General features: G+C 35.9%; 1 protein-coding gene across 7 annotated transcripts in view; it reads right to left on the bottom strand.

Annotated features, from left to right (window-relative positions):
* KYAT3 (kynurenine aminotransferase 3) overlaps nt 1–12,012 on the bottom strand; it is a 63,213-nt gene that overhangs the window by 6,051 nt on the left and 45,150 nt on the right. For 5 of the 7 annotated variants that reach the window (XM_061411345.1, XM_061411348.1, XM_061411346.1 and 2 more), the window contains 4 exons: nt 9,945–10,034; nt 6,733–6,919; nt 1,670–1,746; nt 1,179–1,265 (listed from right to left, as the gene is read on the bottom strand). In XM_061411345.1, coding sequence (XP_061267329.1) covers nt 1,179–1,265; nt 1,670–1,746; nt 6,733–6,919; nt 9,945–10,034 — 441 coding nt within the window. Of the gene's footprint in view, nt 1–1,178; nt 1,266–1,669; nt 1,747–6,732; nt 6,920–7,140; nt 7,622–9,944; nt 10,035–12,012 lie in introns of those variants that run through there. The other 2 variants (XR_009735360.1, XM_061411351.1) reach the window with 2 other exon arrangements.

Genomic DNA, 12,012 nt, shown 5'->3' with positions numbered 1-12,012 from the left:
TTCTGACCAGACTTAAAGATGAGTGTGTTGGTATAGACAGTGCCTTAATTTTGATAAGACTGTTTTCAGTAGTGATAACATCTTAAAAATAGCAACAATACATTCAGATTATTTTTTTTAACACAGATCTGATGGTGCTGAATTATCTTAGCTTTAATTTATCAGGGATGTATATTTTGTTTTCAGTGTAAAAGGATATTTTCCTGAATATAGAATTCTGGCTGACATATTTTTTATGTCAGCACTTTAAAGGTGCCACTTCATTGTAATCTGGTCTCTACTGTTTCTGGTAAGAAATTAGTCAATATTCATATCTTTGCTCCCATGCATGTGAAGTGTAGTTTTTCTCTGGCTGCTTTCAAGATCTTATCATTATCTATAGCTTTCAGCAGTTTAATTATGATGTGTCAAGTTGTGATTTTATTTGTATCCTGTGTGGTTCACTGAATTTTTAGATCTCCAAACCGCTATTCACCAAATATAGGGAAATTTAGTTCTTTATTAAAATATTTTTTCTGCCACATTCTCTCTCTTTTTTTTTTTTGGATACTCCAGTTACATGTATATTATTACTTGACATTGACTCTGAGGCTCTGTTTATTTTTCAAAAATAATTTTTCCCTCTTTTTTCAGATTGGATGATTTCTATGGATCTGTATTAAGGTGGACACTTTTTTCCTCACATCCTCAATCTTCTGTATGTTAAGACTATATATTTTTCATACCAAGTATTACATTTTAAAATTCTTTAAGTTCCATTTGGTTCTCTTTTTAATTGCTTTAATCTAGTTGCTCATTATGACCATATTTCCCTGAACACATTTATAATATCTGCTTTAAAGTCCTTGTCTACTAATTCCTACATATAAGTAACCCTTAAGATCTGTTTCTATTGATTGTATAGAAGTCACATTTTTTTCTTTTTCATTAAAGGTTGCATTTTCTTGTGTCTTCAAATGTGTCTGGATATTTTAATGTTATAGGTAAGGAGTCTAATTATGTTGTAATCCAATAAACTCAGCTTCAAAAAGTGCTGAGTTTTGTTTTGATAATTTTATGGTAGCAAGCCAAAACTTAAAAACTGCATATGAGCACATCATGCCTAGCAATAGAAAAAAAAATGGTGCTTTATAAACCGAAAGGAAGGACATTATAAATGTGTAGAACAGGGAACTTACTTTAATGAAGCAAAATCGCACAAATTTCTCAAACTGTGATTTGGTTTCTGCATTACAGAATGCTGAAACTGGGATGGCTGACAGTTTCTGAAAAACAAAAAGAAAAATATAAAAACTACGTACACTTTAAATATTAATTTTTAGAGCACAAACATTAAAAGCAAATAGATACTTCCAAATACCCACAAGAATTTCCAAAAGAAATGTATTTTTAAAATCCTCCAGAGAATTCTCTGGTAAACCAATGGTTAGGATTCTCTGCTTTCACTGAGAAGGGCCTAGGTTCAATCCTTGGTCACAGAACTAAGATCCTGTCAACTTCATAGTGTGGCCAAAAAATAAAAATAAATAAATAAAATCTTCCAAATAACTGTGAGTAGAATATCAGGGAATAAAACTACAGTTCACATTTTTCAAAGCATGTCAACAGGCTTCCTTCATAAATCAACTATAACATACAGCACAATATTGCAAAAGCCAATAAACATTACCTTATTTTTAATCATCCATTTCACGAATTTATAGTCATAAGGTTCATTGCTGTCCTTCATATCGAAGAGGTCTACATCTAAAACAATAATAAAAATTGGATGGCTATGTATTATATCTGAGGCAAAGTGTATTTCATTTGTCTACTAAGATTCAAGATTTCCTCATGCTGGATTCATACTGCATGGTATGGTGGGAAGTAAGGAATTCCCAGAGAAGCTTTACAGATATGATACTCTAAGGCACTACTCACATATACATCTGGTTGATCATGTTTGTGTTTTAGCACTGGAAGACAGTAGGAAGAGGCAGGACAAACAGCAGTGTTACCTTTCCACTTAGAAATAATATATGCCTCTATGATCATTATTAAGGAAATAACCTCAATTTTTAAGGTATTCATCTATAAGAATTTTATTTCCAAATGGTAATTCATTATTAGATTGTGAGCTCCACAGGGATATTGCAATTTATCACTATCCCCATTTCCTAGGTCAGTATCTAGCATGTAAGTACTGAAAAGCATGTTTGTGGAATGAGTAAATTAATATAATTCACTATTTATGAAGGGAAAACATCTATATAGTTCTCCCAAGTGATGTATTTATTGTTTCCCTCTTCTAAATATTATGCTTAATTTTTTTAAAAATTTGGTGAAAAACTTCAAATACACATTCCTATATTTATCTCTTGTTCCAATCTTGCTTTAAGGTCTGGACAAGATATTTCTCTGGCACTGGGATTCAGAAACCTACATTTCATATTGTTTCAACTGTACTGACTTGTACTCAAGATCTTTTTGAATGCCCCAAAGCAACAAACACTGATGGTCACTGTAATCAATTATTTTATCCTTTATTGTGGCTACCCTGGTAGCTCAATTCATAAAGAACGTGACTGCAATGCAGGAGATCCAGGTATGATCCCTAGATAGGGAAGATCCTCTGGAGAAAGGACTGACAACCCACTCCAGTATTCATTCTTGCCTGGACAATTCCATGGACAGAGGAGCCTGGTGGGCTACAGTCCATGGGGTCGCAAAGAGTCAGACACGACTAAGCAACTAACACACACATACTTTATTGCTCAAAATAAATCAAGGCAGTTATCTTCTTTCTTTTATTCACTAAATTTTATTCACTAAATTTTTATTCACTAAATTTTATTCACTAAATTCACTAAATTCTGGGTTTCTTCAAATTAATAGCGTAAAAACCTTGACACTAAAGAAAGTTTCACTTTTATTTTTTTAAATGACTTAATATGGCTTTCCTTACTGATTTTATTTCAATTTTCTCCTGTGATTTAAGAACGTAAAATTTCCATGTAATAATGCTAATAATATTATACCATTTATTACTATCTGTTAAACACGTTACATGATTCTCTCATTCATTTGTCCTATAATTCTGTGAGATGCAACAATTCTCATTTTACAGATGAAGTTAAATTACCACTTTAAGTCATATGTATGTATGTATGTTTAATTCAGATTTGACTCTAAAAAAATGACAACTTAAAACAGAGTCTAATTGCAAATTATGTGAAAACTCCAAGTGACAATTACATAAGACTTAGCAGCAGTAGCAGCAGTAGCATACTCAAAGTTAACCTGGAGAGTAGTGATTACAACAGTAGAAGGAAAAAAAGGAGGCTACTGACAAATTGTAATTAACACTGTCTAAGAGTCAGATACAACTGAGCGGTTTCACTTTCACTTTTCACTTTCATGCATTGGAGAAGGAAATGGCAACCCACTCCAGTATTCTTGCCTGGAGAATCCCGGGAAGGGGGAGCCTGCTGGGCTGCCGTCTGTGGGGTCGCACAGAGTCGGACATGACTGAAGCAACTTAGCAGCAGCAGCAGCATACTATTCATTTATTCTCTCTTTTTTTTTTAATTTATTGAGGTATAGATAGTGAGGGACAGGGAGGCCTGGTGTGCTGTAATCCATGGGGTAGCAAAGAGTTGGACACAACCTAGCAACTGAACAGCAACAACAAATAGTTGATTTACAATGTTGGGTTAGTTTCTGCAGTATAGCAAAGTGAATCAGTTATAAACATACATATATCCACTCTTCTTCAGACTCTTTTCCCATACAGGTCATTACAGTGTGCTGAGAAGAGTTCCCTGTGCTACACAGTAGGTCCTCATTAGTTATCTATTTTATATATAGTAGTGTGTATATGTCCAGTTCTTCCATTTATCCCCCTCATCCAGCTTTCCCCCTTGGTAACCATAAGTTTCACTCAGTATGGTAACCACTCATTTATTCCTCTAACACTTAGAAAAGAGAAATTTATTGCCATGGTACTGAAAGAAAAGGAAGGGAATAAATACAATTCTAAATATTTTATAGTTAGGACAAAGTTGTAATCTACTTCTTTTCAATGCTTCAGTTAGAGATGTTGAAACAAACTAAATAAAATATTTGTTTACTGGAGGTAGGAGTTTGAACCATATTACAGTATCACTCGCACAGAGTCGGACACGACTGAAGCGACTTAGCAGCAGCACTAGCAGCAGCTTATTTAAGTAATCTATGAAAACAAAAATTGGTTGTTGTATTCCCACTATCTCCTCCCTAATTTCACACCTTGTCTTACTATCTTCCTATTTGTAATCTTGTCTTCTGATTAAATGTTTCCCTTTTTAGTTCTAGGATGATGCTCACTGGTCAGGGAAGTTGCTAAGTATAGCAGAAAATATGTAAGTTTACCAGTTAGTACATGGATCTCTGCATTCAGAGTCTACCTCTGCTACTTATTAATTGATTAACTTCAGTAAATTTCTTGACTTTTAATGACATCTTTCTCAACTATCAATGGGGATATAACAGCACCAATCTTATGGGCTTTTGTGAGACTTTGATGTTTGTAAAGCAAATTACTGTATCATAATGCTCAAAAAATATTAACCAGTTAGTCACTGCTATGAGCTATAAAGAGAATTACTATGTCCATGAATTTTATGGTTCATTTTTATCTTTAAGCTACCATCAAATGAAAGTTTTGTTTCTTGCTTCTGTCTTTTGAAAAAGGTGGGACCAACCTCCAGTATATGGAAGAATTTCTATATTCAAAATAATCAGATGAAAGAGAAAAATAAAATAAATTTGTCTTCATATATAGAAGGGTCTTATAGACATTAACATTCTTTCTCACACAGATGAAGGACCATAAAGAACACACATCTTTTCCCCCATCATCATAAAAGTTGTTTTCTAGCCCAAATCCTTTCTTTTCCTATTACAACCATACTAGTTCAAGATCTAGGACCTAAACCAACACTGCATGCAGGCTGGGATTGACTGAGGATGAAATGGGAAACTATTTAAGAGCTTAATGCAAACAAAAGTTGCATTACTGTCTTTTTGATGTTTAATGTCAAAATCTGATAAATTTCTTTTAGAATTTACTACCTGGAAAAGTTTGGTTCCAGGAAAGACTTACTCTTATCTAAAAAGCTGTTAAGTTTAATTTTATAAGAATCACGTAACTAATTCCATTTTTCTATTTGTCTTTGTTGCCATCAAGCTTGGAACCAAGTTAAGGCTAATTACAATACAGCTGACCCTTGAACAATACAGGTTTGAACTGCTTAAGTCCACTTACACAGATTTTTTTTCAACAGCAAACACCATGGTATATACAATCCATGGTTGGTTGAATCCACTTTTGTGGAACCTTAGATAAGGAGGGACTACATACACAGAAGGACCTCAGATATGGAGGGCCAACTATAAATTATACATGGATTTTCAACTGAACAGAGTCACCATCTTGCAACCCCTGCATTATTCTAGGGTCAACTACATATGAACCCAGGTGACTAAAATATTTGCTTCCCCTACTCCATGTTACATTAACATAGGAATATTTCTACTTACATGTTATTGCATAGAAGACTTTAAGTATGAATTAGCTCAAAGTTTTATTGGAAGCAGATAAAAGTAAAATAATTTTCTTCTGAATAGATGAAAACTGTGCTGTTTCTTTTTATCGTTTCATGAAATGAGCTACACATTTAAGCCCAATACAAGAAAACTGATTTCTAAACCTTAGACTATAGAACATCATAAGGGTTTTTATATAAGAAGAGATCTTAGAAGCCTGACAAATATACCTCTCTGGCAACAGCAGAGCCAAGAACTCCTGGTCACTCTGCTTTTCTTATAACAAATGAGTAAATAATAATCACTGTTTTGTTATAATGTTGAAAGTTTCTAGCTTTGTAAAATTTAGTATATATAAAAGAATTTTCAAGCTCACTGGCATATCACTTCACTGTAATAAAACCTTAAAAACATTTAAAACTATGCAGAATTGCTGTAATTTCTGTCAAAATAAATTATGCTCTTAAATTTACTGTGATTAACACCACAGATCTGGGGAAGAAATATGTTATACATAAAATATTATTATGCTTCTAACTTTAGATTTGTACGGCATGTCAGAATTCCATATCATAGCTTCAAGTAATGTAAAGGTCATCGTTTTTTGGAGACAAAATTATTTGGAATCTAGCTGTATGACTTCAGGCAAGTTACTCCCTAAGTCTCCATGTCTTTAAAAACAGAGATAACAATGCTTTTTAAAAAAAGGGTATTTGAAGCGTTGGCATGCAGTAGACCCTCAATAAATATTACTTTGCTCCTTGACTTCATTTCTGTATACTCTAAAGTGACAAGTATTCTCCAATAGCATCAATATTTTAGAAATATTTTTTTTCTTGAGTAGAAAGGAAACTAAAATTTTACTGAAAGGAACACAAGGGACATATATTTTTTCATGTACCTGTTTTAAATTACATACCAGAACAAGGTTAACAGAAAATTCTATGTTTATTAGAATACCTAGAACAAATAACTCCATAATAGTTATATTCAAGGTCAATGGCCTAATCATCAAGATGATTGCAGAAAAACATTGACACTGTCGAAATCCATTTTCCCATAAATGAAAGGCTGATATTGGCTTTGGTACCAATCTTTTCTTCATAAATTTGATATAATTCCACACCTAGGTTTCTGCATATTTGAATAATAAAAACCTTTACAAACCTAGCATAGACACGTCAGCAATGATGAAGTATCCCCCATCAGGAACTATGGATTTTAGGCCAACACTTTCAAGTAAATGTACCATCCGATCTCTTTTTACTTCTAACTCTTTTGGCAAAGAATTGAAGTAACATTCTGGGTCATCCATGCGCTTGATGTCAATCCAGAAAGCTTGAGCCAAGGCTTCCTGTATATTAAGATTGAAAAATATGGAAAGGAAATATGGCAATGTTATGTACTGCCAAGTTTATTGGTATAATAAATAAAGATTGTCTGAGTAATATTACCAGAGAAGGCAATGGCATCCCACTTCAGTACTCTTGCCTGGAAAATCCCATGGACGGAGGAGCCTGGTAGGCTGCAGTCCATGGGGTCACCAAGAGTTGGATACAACTGAGCAACTTCACTTTCACTTTTCACTTTCATGCATTGGAGAAGGAAATGGCAACCCACTCCAGTGTTCTTGCCTGGAGAATCCCAGGGACAGGGGAGCCTGGTAGGCTGCCGTCTATGGGGTCGCACAGAGTCGGACACGACTGAAGTGACTTAGCAGCAGCAGCAGCAGCAGAGTAATATTACTGACAAGAAAGTCATTCAGGGAATTACAGTTGAACCTATGTGAAATTCTACAGACTAATGGAAGAATAAGTTACATGGAAATGATTACATCTAATGTGAAGAACTGAGGATGAACCACAAAAATTCAAGTTGAAATAGAAGTACAGTTGTCCCTTACTCTTCACACAGGTGACTGGTTCCAGGGCCCCCACAAATACCAAAATCCAAGGATGTTCAAATCTTTTATATGAAATGCATCCATGGGCTCTGCATCTGTGAATTCAACCAACCCTAGATCCACAATCTTTAGTTGAATCAATGGATGCAGAACCTGTGGATAGGGAGGGCCAACTGTATTATATAAAGATGCCTTACTTGGAAATGAAAAAGACAATGGTGTTTTCTACTAAGATTAGCGTTAGAGTGATTTGCTAGATCTAAGCCTGAAGGACAATCAGAGAAATGATAAACTAACCAGCGTTTCCCCATTACCTTTCAGGACAAGAAAAGTGTAAATGAAAGCTGATCGATCCACTGTGTCACCCTTCATAAGTATATGAATCCCTGTACTAATCATTCACATTTTTTCTCCACTGCTTTTATCAACATCTGACATATTATGTTATTAAAACATTTACTTGTTTATTATCTGTGCTCCCCCAACAGGCTATAAGCTCCAAAAGGGCAGGAATTCTTGACTGCTTTATCTCTGACACTCAGTAAGTATTTGTTTAATAACTGAATAGATTTATTTTGAGAATGAAAAGAGTTGAATACAATAAAATCAACATCCAACTAGCTTTTATCATGATATCACTCTATAGTCATTTGAAAAAAAAAATTATTAGGATTTTTTTTCTTATTCAGTAGGTATTTTTGATAGGAAACAAAAAAGTTTATTGTAGCCAACATATTCCCAGTTTTGGCTTTTTAACTGCTTCCCAACAAATAGTTTTCAGTATTCTGATTATTCACAGAATGATAATACATAGATCCCTGTTTTATAGATATTAAAAAACTAGAAACAATACAAAAAAAAATATACATTAAAAAGTCTTGCAACCCACCCCAGACCCTATCTATACTAGTTTCATGTGTTCCCTTTACCCCAGATAGCCACTTTAACTATTTTCATATGGTTCTTCCAGAGATTCTTTAAGAAAGTATAAGCAAATAGTTTTCTCCCTTTCTTATACAGAATACAACATAAATAATAATATATACTGCTCTGTATCTTGCTTTTATTTTTACAATGTATCTTGGATATCTTTCCATATCAGTAATTATAGAATTTTCTCATTCTTTTTTGTTTTTCCTTTCCCTTTCCTTTCTTTTCACTTTTAAACAGCCATCGTGATAGAGTAATGGCCCCTAAAGAAGTCCACATCTTAATGCCTGGAACCTGTAAATATGTTACCTTGCACGGTAAAATTAACATTGCAAATGTGATTTAAGTTAAAGACCTTGGAGATAGAGAGATTATCTTGGATTATCTGTGGGCCTAATGTAATCATAAGGATTCTTCTAAGAGAAAGAAGGTGGCAAGAGAGTCAGTGTTACAGGGGCTATGTGTTGATAGAGGCAGAGGTGGCAGTAATGTGACCATGGGAATGCGAGTACCACCAGAAGCTGGAAAAGACAAGGAGCAGATTCTGCCTTGGAGCCTCCAGGGGGAATGCAGCAGGGTCCACACTTGCTTTTAGCCTTCTGGACTTCTGACCTCCAGAATGTAAGATAAAAAACTTGTGTTGTTTTAAGCCACTAAGTGTACGCAAGTGTTAGTTGCTCAGTCATGTCCAACTCTTTGTGACCCAATGGACTATAGCCTCTGTGCATGGAATTTTCCAGTCAAGAATACTAAGTGGGCTGCCATCTCCTACTCCAGGGAATTTTCCTGACCCAGGGATGGAATCCAGGTCTCCCACAGATTCTTTACCATCTGAGTCATCATGGTGGTAATTTGGTACAGAGAACTAGGAAACCAATACAGTCATATAACATTAAAATGTTTAGATAGACCATAGTCTATTTAATCCATTGTCTATAGATGAACTATTCCCCATCTTCTGCAATGACCACGTACACATAGAGCTTCTTTGATCTGCAGAGAACAGCTATAAGGTAAGTGCTCAGAGGATACACTGCTGCTTCACAGAGCACACATACCTGAAATTTTGCTTGGGGCTGTCATATCCTCCAGAGAATTTGCAGCATTTTGCAATCCCCAGCAGCAATGTATGAGTGATTAAAGTTAAAATTTTTGTGTTAAAACCAAAACCATTCTTGATAGTAATGAGTATGTGCTTGCTTCTAAATTTCCAAATTATACTGGAAGGACATGAAGGAACTGAGCCAACTGAAAGTGAAAGAAAGTGAAGTTGCTCAGTCGTGTCCGACTCTGTGCGACCCCATGGACTACAGCCTACCAGGTTCATCCATCCATGGGATTTTCCAGGCAAGAGTACTGGAGTGGGTTGCCGTTTCCTTCTCCAGGATATCTTCCTGACCCAGGGATTGAATGTGGGTCTCCCGCATTGTAGGCAGAGGCTTTACCATCTGAGCCACTAGGGAAGTCTGAGACAGAAGTACACAACATAAATATAACACCTCTGCCCAAAGACCATGGAGCAGCCCTAAATTACTGTAACACATACCTGTAAAGGGGTTGCACAAGTATAAACGGTGTTTTGCTGAACTGTCTGTAAATGTTTTATCAAATGTTTAGGACCAATGGACCAGCCAAGCTGCAAAAGGAAAAGATTTAAAAATGAATCTAATTGTACGTACCAGATCTGATAGAGTAGCTAAGCTTAACGCAATTATTAAATATATGCATTTCTAAAATGTTCACACTATGAAAGCTGTGTAGTCTTAGTAGTTAGAAACATTTCAACCTTGATCTTTTTGTGGAATAGTTTCCAACTGAAGTCACTAAATCCTGCCTTCAGAAGGCAAAGAGTGCTTGCAATCATTATTATCTACCCCTCTCTTTGAATTTGCTATTTTTGATATTCTGAAAGTCTAATAACTGGTAACAAAGCTTCTTTGAATTAGATATAGATAAAAGTAACTTTCAACGAGGGCCTTAAGGGACTTTTCCACAATTTCATTCTCCAGGCTCATTTTTGATAATCCCTCCTTTGTAGCCAAGTTTAGGAGAAGTGAAACTGGAAGACAATCAAGTTTCAATTGGAACAACTGTGATTGTATTACATAATACAGTGGTTAAGTGCATGGATTCTAAACCTAGATTTCCTGCCCTGGGTGGAATTCAACTTTATTAGCAATGAAACCTTAGGCAAGTTACTTAGATTCTCTGTACTTCAGTTTTATTGTCTGTAAAACAGGAATAATAAATTATGCCCACCTTATAACATGGTTATGAGAATGAAAGGAATCAGTATGTGTAAATCTCTAGAACCTGGCACATAGTAAGTGTCAAAACATTCAGTTCAGTTCAGTTCAGTGCAGTTCAGTTACTCAGTCATGTCCAACTCTTTGCCACCCCATGAATCGCAGCACACCAGGCCTCCTTGTCCATTACCAACTCCCGGAGTTTACTCAAACTCATGTCCATTGAGTTGGTGATGCCATCCAACCATCTCATCCTCTGTCGTTCTCTTTTCCTCCTGCTCTCAATCTTTCCCAGCATCAGGGTCTTTTCAAATGAGTCAGCTCTTTGCATCAGGTGGCCAAAGTATTGGAGTTTCAGCTTCAACATCAGTCCTTCCAATGAACACCCAGCACTGATCTGCTTTAGGATGGACTGGTTGGAGCTCCTTGCAGTCCAAGGGACTTTCAAGAGTCTTCTCCAACACCACAGTTCAAAGGCATCAATTCTTCAGCGATCAGCTTTATTTATAGTCCAACTCTCACATCCATACACGACTACTGGAAAAACCATAGCCTTGACTAGATGGACTTTTGTTGGCAAAGTAATGTCTCTGCTTCTAAATATACGGTCTACGTTGCTCATAACTTTCCTTCCAAGGAGTAAGCGTCTTTTAATTTCATGGCTGCAATCACCATCTGCAGTGATTTTGGAGTCCCCAAAAATAAAGTCTGACAGTTTCCCCATCTATTTGCCATGAAGTGATGGGACCGGATGCCATGATCTTCGTTTTCTGAATGTTGAACTTTAAGCCAACTTTTTCACTGTCCTTTTTCACTTTCATCAAGAGGCTCTTTAGTTCTTCTTCCCTTTCTGCCATAAGGGTGGTGTCATATGCATATCTGAGGTTATTGATATTTCTCCCAGAAATCTTGATTCCAGCTTGTGCTTTCCCCAGCCCAGCGTTTCTCATGATGTACTCTGCATAGAAGTTAAATAAGCAGGGTGACAATATACAGCCTTGATGTGCTCCTTTTCCTATTTGGAACCAGTCTGTTGTTCCATGTCCAGTTCTAACTGTTGCAGCCTGACCTGCATACAGGTTTCTCAAGAGGCAGGTCAGGTGGTCTGGTATTTTCATCTCTTTCAGAATTTTCCACAGTTTATTGTGATCCACACAGTTCAAAGGCTTTGGCATAGTCAACAAAGCAGAAATAGATCTTTTTCTGGAACTCTCTTGCTTTTTCAATGATCCAGCAGATGTTGTTAATTTGGTTTCTGGTTCCTCTGCCTTTTCTAAAACCAGCTTGAACACCTGGAAATTCACGGTTCACGTATTGCTGAAGTCTGGCTTGAAGAATTTTGAGCATTACTTTACTAGTATGTGAGAT

This window comes from Bos javanicus, chromosome 3, assembly GCF_032452875.1.
Source record: "Bos javanicus breed banteng chromosome 3, ARS-OSU_banteng_1.0, whole genome shotgun sequence".
Classification (NCBI taxonomy): Eukaryota; Metazoa; Chordata; class Mammalia; order Artiodactyla; family Bovidae; genus Bos; species Bos javanicus.
The sequence above is the reverse complement of the archived record's forward strand: the minus strand, read 5'-3'. Positions and strand labels throughout refer to the sequence as shown.